We start from the raw sequence: 13,602 nt of genomic DNA, 5'->3' as shown, positions 1-13,602 counted from the left end.
CGTTGGGTGGAGAAGACATCAGCTATCATGATGAACGACGATGGATACTTTGCCTACACCAAGGTTAGCGCATTGAAACTTCTCTTGCACTTGATTCAGTAAGTCAAATGCATGTTGTTAGCTTGCACATGAGAAAGAACTAAGTTACCTCATCATCGCAGAATCACCCTAGGGACGCGGAACTCCTCAACAAGCCCATAGAGAAGTATTATTTGTGAGGAGCCGAAGCATTGGATGCTTGTTGTCTTGATGTTGTGCTGCTGATGATGAACACCGCATCCATGATGTAAATTTTGGGAGTAACTAGGGTTAATCTGCACTGGTGACACGTCTGTATATTTTGGGAGTAACTTATGTTGCATCACAAGGCTCGTGCCCTCGTGGTGCAACTCCAGTGCTAGAACCAATATTCGTATGCCAACCTTGCTGATTATGTGATATATGGTTATTGTCATGTTATTCCTTATTTTGTCTAACATCTTGTGAGCATCTTCGGTGAACTGGGTAAGGTCAAGGTGATCGTATTCCGCACGCTAGGCGTGACCATACAGCCATGATTTTACTGAAAAACGATTTGTGGGCAACCAAACACCAGGGAATTTGCTTGCCAACTGATGCGGATTAGAAATTGTTGGCAACCAAATAACTTACACAACGTAGATTAGAGGTTGCATTAACCGAGACAACATCCACGGAACCATGTTCTATAGATGCAAGCAAAAGTTATGAGCAACCAATCAGGCCATTGACGTTGCCGTGGCCCGTGGGGCATGGCGGAGCGGACGGAGCTGCCATAGTGCCATTGGGGTCAGCTGACCCCAATGATTTATGGTGAATTCTTCACTAATTAGCACTATTTTATATAAGATGATACAATTGGATTAGAGTAAATATAGGGCTGACCCCAGTGATAATTTGTTCTAGCTTCGTCCATGGCGGAGCTGCTCTACCCGGTGCTGGATGCACGCCTCGCCGTCGACCCTCCTCGACTTCGTCCTGCCCAACGCCCAACCGCACATTGGTCAAACTTTCCGTGTATACGGGGACGCATTCGGTCATACCCACACAACACGACTGCTACATCAGATTACAGAGTTTGCAATAGTTTCCCAGCTGTCGCTATGTCACTAGCACATAAAGTAGACGTGACTAGAACTCTCGAACTCTAGATTCACCCAATTTCCAGCAATGTGAAGTCACAATCTCGGGGGAAGTTCGTGGCTGGCGTGCGTCATTTTCCATGAACATACACCTGGCCTCTGTTGGACCATCTACATATTCCTCCTTGGCATCGCGTCAAATGTCTTCAGATCGGCAGCGACGTCTTCAGATTCTAGCTCCAGACCAGCAGCAGCCTCTGCTTTTTTTGCGACGACTTGTGTGTGGTGCAAAACCAAGTCAAATTTAGGCCATCCCTGCGAGTTTCTGTAGGATTTTAATTCTTAGGACGTTCATAGTACCTTGTGGTTTGGTTTCCTGTGCCTTCAATTATGCAGGAATTTCAGAATCCACCGGAACCTCTATTTTCATACTAACGTACCGAATCACTTTGCCTTCGTTTTTTGCTTGCAGTCATCTGTTTCGTACTTCCAGTCCTGTAATCCGAAAAGCAAAATTCCTAAGATAAGTGACAAAATTCCTCAAGATAGATAGAACCTGTTTTGAAGAGTATTTGATTCTTACAGATAGCAGCAGGCATGCGTGTGCAGCAATTGGCTTAAGAATAATAGCATCAAACGAACTGCTCATTTTGACTGACAAACATGATTCGGGTACGCTTTTCATCATATTTTTCAACGAACAAAATATAAGGTACACAATGAAGTATACGATCCCTCACCAATAAGGTACAATCTCCCTTGGTATGATTTCACCCCATTCTGGTACAAAGAACTAACGAAGTGCATTAGGTGGCAAACAAATGACAAATGGAAATGAATCCCACTTTGTGTTTCCTTTTTCACCCTAACTAAGATGTTTATGAAGCTTTCATCTCACTAACTGAAAAAATCATCAGTCAACGCTTCTGCGACATCGTTTGTAAGAATATCTCGGGTCATCTAATGGCCTTCAAACCATTGGCAATTGGGTTAACTGGCTGTATCTTAAGACCCCTAGTTCGTCCTGGAGCGCCTCCTGTAAGAGAGGACAAGTCCAGCGCTAGCCTGTCGAACAAAATTCCGATATGCAAGAGTAAGAATCATATCATCAGTTAATAGCTTTGGTGTTACGTGAAAATAAAGAGCAAGATGACTTACAAATTTGCAGATCCTTTTTCTAATTCACCAATGTCAGATTGCAACAAAATTTCTGACTCTGTTTTGGATAGAATTGAATAACATGCAGTTGCTTTGCCATCCTTGATGCCTGAGACACAGCAGGGTTTAACATTAAAACTGACACGCTGAAGCATTCCTAAATACATTGGAAACAAGAAGTTCATGCAACTTACAACAATCCTCTGAATCTTCATGTTCATCATCCAGGGAAAGCAACTTCTGCAGGTTGCAATAACGATTTATTAAAAGGAAAAGGGGGGCATGACAGTGTCTTGCACTCAAATAACTCTGAAGGCAAGGAAAGCTTATGTAACCAGTGAGCTATGTACGTACCTTCAAATTCTCGTAGCATGTTTCAAGGTCATCATTTACCAAAAGATGATCAAAAAGACCTGGAGAGTTGGACTGATCAAGCTCAGCACGAGCATTTTTCAGTCGTTTCTGAATTTGCTCCTCTGTTTCTGTACCCCTGTAACCAATTGACCAGAATATAAATCAAACATCTCTTCTCGCTTTATGAGGTGTAACAGAATTATCATTCTCATGAGCTTAGCTACCAATGCATTTTATAATCTACAAATATACCGTGCGCGAAGGCGCTGCTCTAGTTCCTCAAATGACGGAGGGCATACAAAGATGAATATTGCTTCAAGAGAAGAAGCCCTCACAGATCGAGCTCCTTGGACATCAATATCGAGAATACACCTCTTCAATGAAAACAATGGGAAGATGAATAACTCACCTTTCAAAAACTAGAATGAAAAGTGATAGTAATTTTACCTTCCCCTCATCAGTAACAGATTCAACTGCTTCAATACTCGTGCCATAGAGATTTCCATGAACGTGAGCAAATTCAAGAAATTTTCCCTCACTTATATCTTGTTCCATCTTGCTTCGTTCGGCGAAATGGTAGTGAACTCCATCTATTTCCTTCACCCTTGGAGATCTTGTAGTGTGGCTAACAGAAAACCCAAACTTTGATGGGAACTCTTTCATCAATTTTGCTATTAATGTCCCTTTACCAACACCAGAAGGCCCACTAATCACAACAGGCTTGTGTGCAACGCCAAGTACTCCCTTGCTCCAGGAAACAACTTCCGAACCCTTGATTTTCCGCTGTTGTTTAACGAAGGGGGTATCTATCTGAGATGTGAAGCAAAAAGAGGGTGGGCTCAAAAAGATGAATTACGAAGAAGGAAATAACAGGCAAGGCAATTATACGCAAGAAGACATTAAACTATGGGACACTTCACACACAAAAATATGGAACATCACTTCATGATCCTGCTTTTGCTGAACGACAAATGGGCAGAGGGAAAATTCAAGTTACCATGGTGCCATTAATAAAATTCTCGGTTGCCAGTAAGTTGAGAAGCAAAAGTAAATAGTAAAAGTACATAATGAACACCGTTGCATGGTGAGACAACACCAACAAAGTTGACCTATTGTCCAGTCTAACTTTGTGATTCAGTTTCAAGTTTAGTTGGTGCTCAGCATGTCCCACCTTGAAGAAGGTGAATAAATCCAGCATCCATATTCTTTAAATAAAAGCACTGGAAAGTCCAACAAGGGAAAGAATTCTTTGTCAATTTAGTATTCTTTACCTCAAGGAACCAGATGGAATCATTCAATGAAACACCCTTCTCAACAACCAATATCTTCTCATCATTTACGAGAATTGCTGAGTGCGACCTGGATGGAGGCTGAGCCCCAAGTACTGTCGGCACAACCCTGCATGAGACCAATAGTCAGAATGACTATCTACTAAGAAGTAAGGAAATTACAAGCAGTGCGCGAACAAAAATAAATGGCAAAGTATAATACCAAGTTTGAGTGAGTTTGTCCAGAATTTTAATGTCAAAGTGTGACTTGGACTCCTCATCTGATCTGCCAATTACATACTGCAAAAAACAACAAACTTTTGTTAATAAATCTAGCTTTGTACTTTAGAGTGTTCCTTACTACTATAAACACTGACAGCTACATGGGAAAAAGTCCAGTTTACTGAGTCTACGCAAAGAGTAGGTATTAGTTGGTGCAACCAAGTCAAGTCAACCTGAGCTGTTTCCAGGTAAGTACAAGAAAAGGAGGCCATTCAGCATTGCATATTATATACCTATTTCCAGCCTTCCAGGTAAGTACTAAGGTGATCTCAATCAAGTAGTATAAGCAACATGACACAGATGACAGCGTCATTCAGTACTTACAAGCTCGGTAGAATAAATAATGGTTGACAAGGATATGTAAAAAATCAGACTTAAAGCATATGCATATAAATCAACTTATTGATCTGACTCACCGTCTTATTGCCAACGTCTACGGCATTCCAGTGGCAATCCTTGGGCTCCAAGGTGATGCTTTCAACACGAAACTCAGGAGCCTCTTCACCCTGTTTATGACATCAAATCAAGATTTGGACCTTGATCAGCACGTTACGGAATATGATATTTCTTGACACGATAAGCGAAGTAGCACACCAGGGAACTCACAAAACTGAGCAGTGAGCACATAAGTAGATATTGATGAACTCACCATAAAATAAGCCGGGTGATCAGGAGCGGATGCTAGCTAGGAGCCTTGCGTCCTATTCAGAGGAACGAACATGAATGAATTAATGATCAGGACAAAAATACAGGTGAACACGTCGGGTCGATTTACTAAGCGAACAAGACCCCAAGTGGAGGAGTTCATCGTTCCAATACCCACTGCTAAAACAAGAACCGAGCCATTTATTGGCTCTCGCATTTCAGGAATCGAGGTTTCCACAAGCAGGACGACAGCGTACGCGACCAAGGTGCACTAATCACGCGCCATTACCAATCCTAGGCTAGATCCAACAGAACGCAGCCACCACTAATAGGGAGCGGGCCCTTCATGGACCAGGCAACCACCGTTACGACCATTCCAAAGGACGATCAAGGAAACCCTAAATCCGGCCGTACAGGGCCCAGAACCAGATTAGGAGGGGACAAACCTCGCTCGCCCCCGACGAGATCCCGCGATCCTCTGGCGCCGCCCCGAGCTGGAGCCCGGAAGGAGCCAAGAAACCGAATGCTGCCGCGGCGGCGGCGGCTGGTGAGCGGCGGGGAGGAGGGGCGTCGGCGAGGGCTCTGCTGGCTGGGGGCGGCGGCGGGAGGGCGCAGTGGTGGAGGGGGATCGAATGAGGGCAGGAGCTCGGGTTGGAATTTGGCAGGGAAGAAGCGACGACGAGGCTCCGCTCCGGCGTTTTTATGCCACTTTTTCTCTCTCTCGCTCGCTTTCCGCTTTATTATTGCTTCGATTTTGTGGGTGCCATTAATAATGAACTGTTATAGGCATTTGCGTCGGATTCCGTGGATCTGGTCCTCAGGCAGGCTTGACCCGCTTGGCCGCAAAGGGCACTAGCCCAAACTCCAAAGCATCTTGCCTTTTGTCCTTGTTTGGACATTTTCAATGGCACCCCAGCTTGTAAGATTCGGGGCTTGTCTAATCAGACAGATTTTTATTACTCGTAAGATTTTTATAGGGTTCTAAATTATAAAAAATTATTAGAGAAATTTTTTCATCCACTCAAACATCTTTAATGCTACTAGTAGTATATTTTACTTTGTTCTTTCTGTGGTGTATCATCTTTGCTGCTATTTTTTAATAGTTTATTCTATAAGATTCAAAGTGCACGCTTGTATAAATCCTTTGTTTTTTCTTCCCTTTTGTCCGTGTTTGGACAGTTTCGAAGCCACCATATCTTTTGTTTGCCCTTCCTCGAAGACATGGAACTTCTTCATAATCAAACGAGTTTTCTAGGATTTTGAAAGCACTAAAATCATTTTTTAAGCATTTGTAGGTTTTTTAAAGAACTCTTTTGCACTCTATTTTGAGGGAATTTTTCATCCACACAAATATCTTGATATAGTCTCCTTTGTTTTTCATGTAGTGTCTCAAACATATCTGATGCTAATTTTGTAGGTTTGCAATTGCATATGACTCAAATGTGCATGACACTCCAAATCCCTTTTTTTAGTATATTTGCGCTTACATAGCGTGGCGATCAAAGATACCTCTAAGGTTGATTTAACACAAGGCAAAGTGAAACTTGAGGTCGATTTGAAGCATTAGAGGAACGCAGTCCAACTTCAACATTTAAGAGAAATGAAGGTATGTTACTCTTTTATCTTCGTATAAAATTTGGTAAAACAAGTCTTTCATGGTAGCATCTCTTCGTGGCGAACAAGAAGTTGAGTATATTGAACTCGTACGCGGTGCATTTTTGTTAGAAAAAGTTGGGTTTGTTTTTCGTGACATGGGATTTTAAAGTGTATAAATATTGACATATATATTACGTTTTCTGCTACAAATAAAAACACATGATTTGAATGTCAATTATGTCTTGCCAAATTGAAAGTTACAGGAACTAAATTACAAGAACTACTGGGAGAAATCACGGGAACCAAAAAAAATTGTAGGATTTTGTGATTTCTACCTGGTTAAGGAGAAAAGAGAGATTTTTTTTTTTGATAAAGAGGAGAAAAAAAGAGATAAAATGCAAAGAGTTTTTCAAATAATCTGTTCCACGAGATACAAGCTTATGTCCGGTTTTCTCCAATTTTTGTAGTGAAAAAACATTTGTCTAATAAATTCTTTCAAATAATCGTGCTTGATAAGGTAGGATATTTTTTAAATTTTGAAAATCACGAGCCTTTGTTTGATTTGCTAGCTACTCCTAGCTAGCTAGTAGCTTCTTCTACACGGGCATCGGGTGTACTCCTGGTGGTCGCCTCCCGCTACAAACAGCTCACTCAAAGTAGCAGTGGTGCATGAATCCAAAGTCCAAACTCCAATAAGCACCACCGGCCGGCAGCGTGGGCGGGGCGGCTACTACTACTAGTGGTCAACTGGCCCCCGCGTCGGCGTCGAGCATGTTCCTTCCATCCCCTTCCTCGCAAGTGGGCGCTCGCAGCAAGTTGCAGGCTGCCCGCCTGAAAGCCGTCTCCATCCATTCCCGCTTGCTACGACAGCGACGACCCCTCCTCCTCCATGGATGCCGACAGCCGGTGCGGCACCAACCTTTGACGGAGAAGATTAGACCGCTAATCAGCCTAGATTCTACGGAAGAGAACCAGGTTTCAATAGTGAGATCGAGAAGGACGCACGGTGCCGTCCCAACCGATCTTGCATTTGCATATGCCCCTTTTGACAGATTCCTGCAAGTTAGATCGATGGATAGATACGTGCGTCCCTCTCTTGGGTTCCTCCTTTCTTTTTGGCAAAGACTTTGGTGTCTAGTTGAATTGAAACACTGGAAAAGAGAAACCGCGGGAATCGATCACACGCAAAGGAAGTGTTGCGGTTTGCACAATTGTGTCTGTATTTGTTGCGTTCGTGTCCTTGCACTGTAGAATCGTTGTGTCAAACGCTACAAGCAAGCAAAGTTTGTGCAAACATATACGCGCTGCATTGTTAGCCTCTCTATCTCTCTGTAATCTGCTGACAATGGGATAGAAATGGAACATATCCCACTAATCTGCCGACAAGACGGACGGTTCGTGCTCACGCTAGGATGGTAGAGTCGTATTGCATCTACGATGTGATCTGACGAGGGGATTTGATTCAGTACTAAGACCAATTCAGCCGTCGCGTCCGTTGGGGCGTCCTTTTTTGCTTACCTTGTATTGTGATCCAAATTCATATACTAAAGGGAGGCTAACATCTGACGAGCGGAGCGAGACCCGTCGCCGGTAGGCTTGGGCCGATTACCAATCCATGAAATGGAAGTGTAGTCGCTGTTCATTTTATTCATCGGTAGTTAAAAAGCATATGGGCTGATTGAGTAAAAAAATCATATTTATAATAATTTAGAATACAATCTATAAATTATTGTTTATACATAACCGATTGAATGCACTTCACTGTGTTTGGATGCACTGAATCGGGCCATGGAATTAGAATTCGCGACGAATAGGCCCAATTCATCTGTTTGGGTGGCCTTAGAATCGTGGCGTGGAAACGACTGGCAAATTCCGAGCCCAACCCGTACCGTTTCGCGTCAAATGATTCCAAGGGACGAACCTCGGAAACGCTTGGAAACGCGATGTGCCTACCGCTTCGTCACAGCGCGAGCGGTTGGAGGACGCTCGCGAGCTCAGCCTTCTCCGCCCGATAGCGACGCGGAGGGTCCCGGCGGCGGCATCCCCGGCTCTGGTAAGCCCATACTTTTCTTGCTCACTGGTTTTGCGCCCTCTTGTCCCCATCTCGCCTCTCCTCCGAGCCTCTCCCTGGCGTTGTCCTCTCCATCTCCCTTAACCCTAGACATGACAGGGACAGGGCCGGCCCTAGGGCGGGGGCGGGAGGGGCGGCCGCCCCGGGCCCCCGATCCAAGGGGGGCCCAAATCTGGACTAGCTTAGGCATATGCAGAGGCACCGGAAGTCAAGCCGCCGGCGCCATCAGAGCAGTTCGAGAGTTCTTCTCTTGTATGGTTCTGGACGAGGACGAAGAGACACGCTATGTCTCAATCTGGGCCTTTTTTCTTCATCTAGTTGGGCCTTATTCCCGTATGGTGTGGCCTCTATCACGTGAAAACTGAGCATTTGCCCACATCACGTGAATCATATGTATGCATATGATGAAATTTGCATTAGAAGCAAGAGGCACATAAAGAGTTACATAGGCATGGTCGAAACTCCACATATATTGGTTCATTTTCTTTTTTATCACACGCTTGAATTTTTTAGGCTCCGATTGGTCGAGCGGTTTTTTAGCCAAAATAGTTGTAATAGTTATGGCCCAAAACTTTTGTTTGAAGTTAGCGCATGGTTCGCCGGATTTTCATCGTCTTCATTTTTTTTCCAGGCATGTTTTACCCTGGACGCTACGCAACTTCCGTCCATAATTAGCGGTCACAACAAAACAACGCCACCGCTTTTTCTAGACAGGGATTTCAACCGATGATCCAATCAGGACCTCAATGTTTGCAAACGGGGAACTTTAGGGTGTGGCTAGTTAAGACTCTAAATCTCCGTCTAGTGTGTGTTGTGTCACCGAGAGGAGATCACACCATGGCCATGGCTACCGCCACGATGTACTTCTAGGCATAGCCGACATGATAATCGGTAAGACTAATATTGGCATACTCAACATTAAAGTTGCATCTAAAAATGATGGAACAAAATTTTAACATCTTATTGGTAAGGTTACGATACATCTAAAAAATACTATTTCGATGCTTATGGGGCCCATTTATGTACTTTCGCCCCGGGCCCCTAAAATATCAGGACCGGTCCTGGACAGGGATGTAGGGGCACACGGCGGCGGTAGAGAGGAACGACGGCGGTAGAGGAACGGCGGCGGGCGGCGGGCGGCGGACGGCGGGCGGCGGGAGGTGGCCTCTCCCTACCCGACTCCAAGTCAATCTCGTCCTACTCTTTCTCTGCCTCTCCAATTCGATTTGTTCATGGAGGGCCCTCTCCCTGCCTTTGCAGTTCGATTTGTTCGTGGAGGCATGAGGCAGGAAGTGACCTGATTTTTTGTTCGTGGAGGCATGAGACACTTCAATTGTTTGATTTTTACCTGCAGAATCCTAGAAAATCAGCAGCAACTCCATCCAAATTTGTAATCCTTTTTTATATGTGCCTAATGTAATTCGAATTTGTGAGATACATAATTGTTTAATTTTAATACATAAACATTCTAATATAAACATATTATTTTCTTAAATGTAGACAACTTTATATTGTTCAAACTTAAGAAAACATCAAATTTCACTGTTTGCGCATCCACACATGAATTGGAATTGGGTGCCACCCTTTGATTCCAACGACAAATACCATGTGCATCCAAACAATAAAATTGAAATAGAGGTCATTTCCTTTCCATCTTGGATTTGGAATTTCAGTCCAATTCAATTCCACGGGCAAATTATGTGCATCCAAACACAGTGTTAAATATTTCTTGATAAATTTTATTTATGATAAAAATACTAATCCTTGTTTTAATAATTATATTTAGGGCACTCAATTTTAAGTTTGCCATTGGGTCCCGATAGGAGCAGCGCGAGGGCAAGCCGGAAGAGGGAGAGGGCATCCTGGAGGCTGTTGTTGATGACGTACAGGCTCCAGAGGATCATGTTAGCGTGGGGTTGGGCCCTGGTTCAGTTCACCCGCACCACCTTTTTTGTTTCTAGAAAAGGGGAAGGGTTTCAAATTTTAAAAGATTTACATCCTAAAATTTTAAAACATTTTGCACTAAAAACAACAAGCTTTCCCAAAATTTATCCCTAAGATTATAATTAAGTTTTTATTTTAAAAGCATATGAAAAATGGAGGAAAACATGTGGCACGTGCTCTTGGGTAATTTGAATCATGCTATTTGTTTGGATTATACAAGACAACGTTATAAGATCGATGGCTCCGTGCTATTTGAATTCAATTGAGGTGCAAACCAAACTACTATATGTTTGAAATGATGTTATATGATTTTCATTAACACACACAGTACAATATAAGTTTAACTAAAGGCTCCATTTTATTTTAGATTTGATCGTCACAAAGTATATTAATTTAAATTATTGTGACACAGTAGCAACGCATGGATTTTGTGCTAGTTTTTTATAAATTTGCATCATCACTGCTGCTTGACTTTGGATTGCATCTTCCAGCTGTAGCTTATTTTCTGTCTTCCGCCTTTTTCAGATTCTACGTTTAAGGGCAGTGATTTTGCGCGCCTGCATATAAGTATATGGTTGTTGTTCTCTGGATCTTTGTTGTGAGCAAACTTTGCGAAAGTATTATGTTATGGGGGAGTGATTATGCAGACATATGCACCTGCAATTTTCTAATGCCATTCCTATGATGAAAAAAATATCAGTTTTGGCCAGTCGATATACAAAATGAACAATAGCAGGCCCTCCGCCTTTATTTTCCATTTGCAACACAAGATTTGCATTCTTGTTGCCCTTATTTTCCATCTTCCATAGGGATTTCTATTTTCGTGCCCCTGCTTCGTTAGTTGTACTCAGTTTTCCCCAGCCGCTTAACTTTTCCTCGGTTTTCCCCTCCCTCTAGTTTGAAACCCCTCGCAGGCGCTCGGACGGGAGGGTTGCCGTCTGGTCAGAGGCCTTGACCGTTACCGGTGACGGATAGGGAGCCGTGAATTTACCGTTGCTTTCGAACTGTGTTGACTGTTGACTGGAGGAGCTCACACACCGCCCCTCCGCCCGAGACTGGAGGAGGTCACACACCGCCCCTCCGCCGCCACGCCGTCCTGCCCACCTAACTTATGGCGTCGTCCGCCGCCGAGCCGCCCCCTCCCCCACCACCACCCCCGGGAGGCGGAGAGGGATCCGCCTCCACCAGATCTAGATCTACCCCTGTCGCGGTAGAGTTTGTATATCCGTCTGGTGTGCCGCCTCTTCCCGTCAGCCTTGGAGAAGATTGGGAATCGGAGGGATCTAACGCATGGATTCCATCTGGGTAAGCATCGTCTGCCTTGTGAATTAACAGTAGGCAGTTTTTGAGCGCGAATCATTGTTGCTCAACTAACTGCGTTGCTTTTCGAATAGGATTGATCCAGCGCTGGCTTTTCGGCTGGTGGTTAGGCTGGATTCTAGCTTTACGCGTGATTCTAAACGCAGTACCAATGGGTTTAACTTCCCTGGGGTGGTTTCAACCACCATCTCGTTGAGGGATTTGAAAGCTAACATCTGCGATAAGTACCCCTGGAGCCCTCGCGAAGCAGTTCATTCCGAATATTTCAACAGCACGGAGCGAAGATTTGTTCCACTAATTTCCGATGACGATCTGGGAATTCTTTTTGCTTTGAATGCTTCTTGCCGTTTCGGAAAAATTCGTATCCATGTGGACAGGGGCCAGACATCATCTGGTGTTGGGGCATCATCAGGTGGTCGGGCATCATGTCTCTCTACTGCTGCTGCCTCTGCTAATAGTGTGCGCCGCGGCGCTCCTTGTAGGTCCACAGCAGCACCATCTGTCCCCAGTGCGAGTGGTAGCCAGATCGTTCCTGTGGTCAATGTGGAGGACGATGCAGAGATTGGGGATCAGTCTCCTGAAGATGATGAGGATGAGTTAATGTTTCCTGAATTGGTAGATCGATGCAGTAAGCAGGCAATGGAGAATCAATACATGGAAGATATTGCTTTTGGTGCCAGATTTGATGAGACTGATGATGAAGAGAAGAATGAGAACGATGACAGCCTCGTTTTAGCCGATTACGAAGGTGAAGACTTGCCAACAATTGAGTGGAACAGGGAGGATCCTCAGCTTGCAAAAGGCACCGTGTTTCAAACGATGATGGACTGCCGTAATGCAATTACTACATATCATATTCTCACTAAGAATAATTATGAGGTTATTAAAAGTGAGCCAGGTAGGTTCACAATTAAATGCCCATACCCAAGGTGTAGGTTTAGGCTGCATGCATCCACAATGCGCAGAAGCAGCTTGGTTCAGGTACTACGCCCACCAGTTGTGTATTTAGATCACGGTGTAAAATTTGTTATCTATTACTGACATCCCTTATTATTATGTTTCAGATAAAGAATAATAAGGAGATCCATAGGTGTCCACCTCTAGGGGGAGAGCCAGACCTGAAAACAAAGCTAGCGAAGACTAGGTGGTTGGCAGATATAATCCTAGATTGGCTGAGAGAAACTCCTTCACTTGGTCCAACAGCACTCCAGAAAAAGGTGGCTGAGAAGTATAAAGGGATGAAAGTACCTTACATGAGGATGTTCTATGCAAAGGAAATGGCTCTTGACAAGATCAATGGTCCATGGAATGAAAGCTTTCAGTTGCTTTACACTTTCAAAGCTGAAGTGGAGATGGCTAGTCCAGGCAGTGTTGTAGCAATAGACAAGCATACAGTTCCCTACAAATTGAAAAGCGGGAAGGTAATGCACAAGGAATGTTTTAGAAGGGCTTTTGTTTGTTTCAAAGCTTGCTGGAAAGGCTTTTTGGACGGTTGCAGGCCTTATTTGGCCGTGGATGCATCAGCTCTTCATGGCAGGTTTAAAGGACAGCTAGTTGCTGCTACTGCAGTTGATGGACATAATTGGATGTTCCCTGTTGCTTATGGAGTTTTGGAGGTTGAGTCAGAGGAAAGTTGGACTTGGTTTCTGCAGAATTTGCGCGACCTTATAGGTCATCCACCAGGACTTGTTATCCACACAGACGCTTGCAAAGGTTTGGAGAGTGCGGTAGAAGCAGTATTCCCTGGAGTGGAGCATAGGGAATGTATGCGACACTTCGTACAGAATTTTACAAAGAAATTCAAGGGTAAAGTTTTTACTGACAACCTATGGCCAGCTTCATACACATGCAGCTCTAGGAAGCA

General features: G+C 44.0%; 1 protein-coding gene across 1 annotated transcript; it reads right to left on the bottom strand.

The window, feature by feature from the left end:
- Nucleotides 1-1,767: 1,767 nt before the first annotated feature.
- On the bottom strand, nt 1,768-5,444 carry LOC127321463 (guanylate kinase 1). The gene is made up of 11 exons (XM_051350501.2): nt 5,254-5,444; nt 4,812-4,863; nt 4,579-4,668; nt 4,104-4,180; nt 3,884-4,010; nt 3,060-3,422; nt 2,865-2,986; nt 2,613-2,748; nt 2,453-2,498; nt 2,259-2,367; nt 1,768-2,165 (listed from the first exon to the last, which is right to left on the bottom strand). Exons 2-11 carry the CDS (start codon nt 4,812-4,814, stop codon nt 2,057-2,059), a joined length of 1,182 nt encoding a protein of 393 aa, XP_051206461.1. The 5' UTR covers nt 4,815-4,863; nt 5,254-5,444; the 3' UTR covers nt 1,768-2,056.
- Between the last annotated feature and the right edge of the window lie 8,158 nt (nt 5,445-13,602).

The sequence above is a fragment of the Lolium perenne genome, chromosome 5, assembly GCF_019359855.2.
Source record: "Lolium perenne isolate Kyuss_39 chromosome 5, Kyuss_2.0, whole genome shotgun sequence".
In the NCBI taxonomy this organism is placed as follows: domain Eukaryota; kingdom Viridiplantae; phylum Streptophyta; class Magnoliopsida; order Poales; family Poaceae; genus Lolium; species Lolium perenne.
The sequence above is the reverse complement of the archived record's forward strand: the minus strand, read 5'-3'. Positions and strand labels throughout refer to the sequence as shown.

Excerpts from the sequence above, each read along its gene's own strand:
- LOC127321463 (XM_051350501.2), bottom strand. Across the intron at positions 4,011-4,103 it reads GACAAACTCACTCAAACTTG|GGTTGTGCCGACAGTACTTG; the intron begins GTATTATACTTT and ends GGTCTCATGCAG. Across the intron at positions 2,749-2,864 it reads GAGCAGCGCCTTCGCGCACG|GGGTACAGAAACAGAGGAGC; the intron begins GTATATTTGTAG and ends AATTGGTTACAG.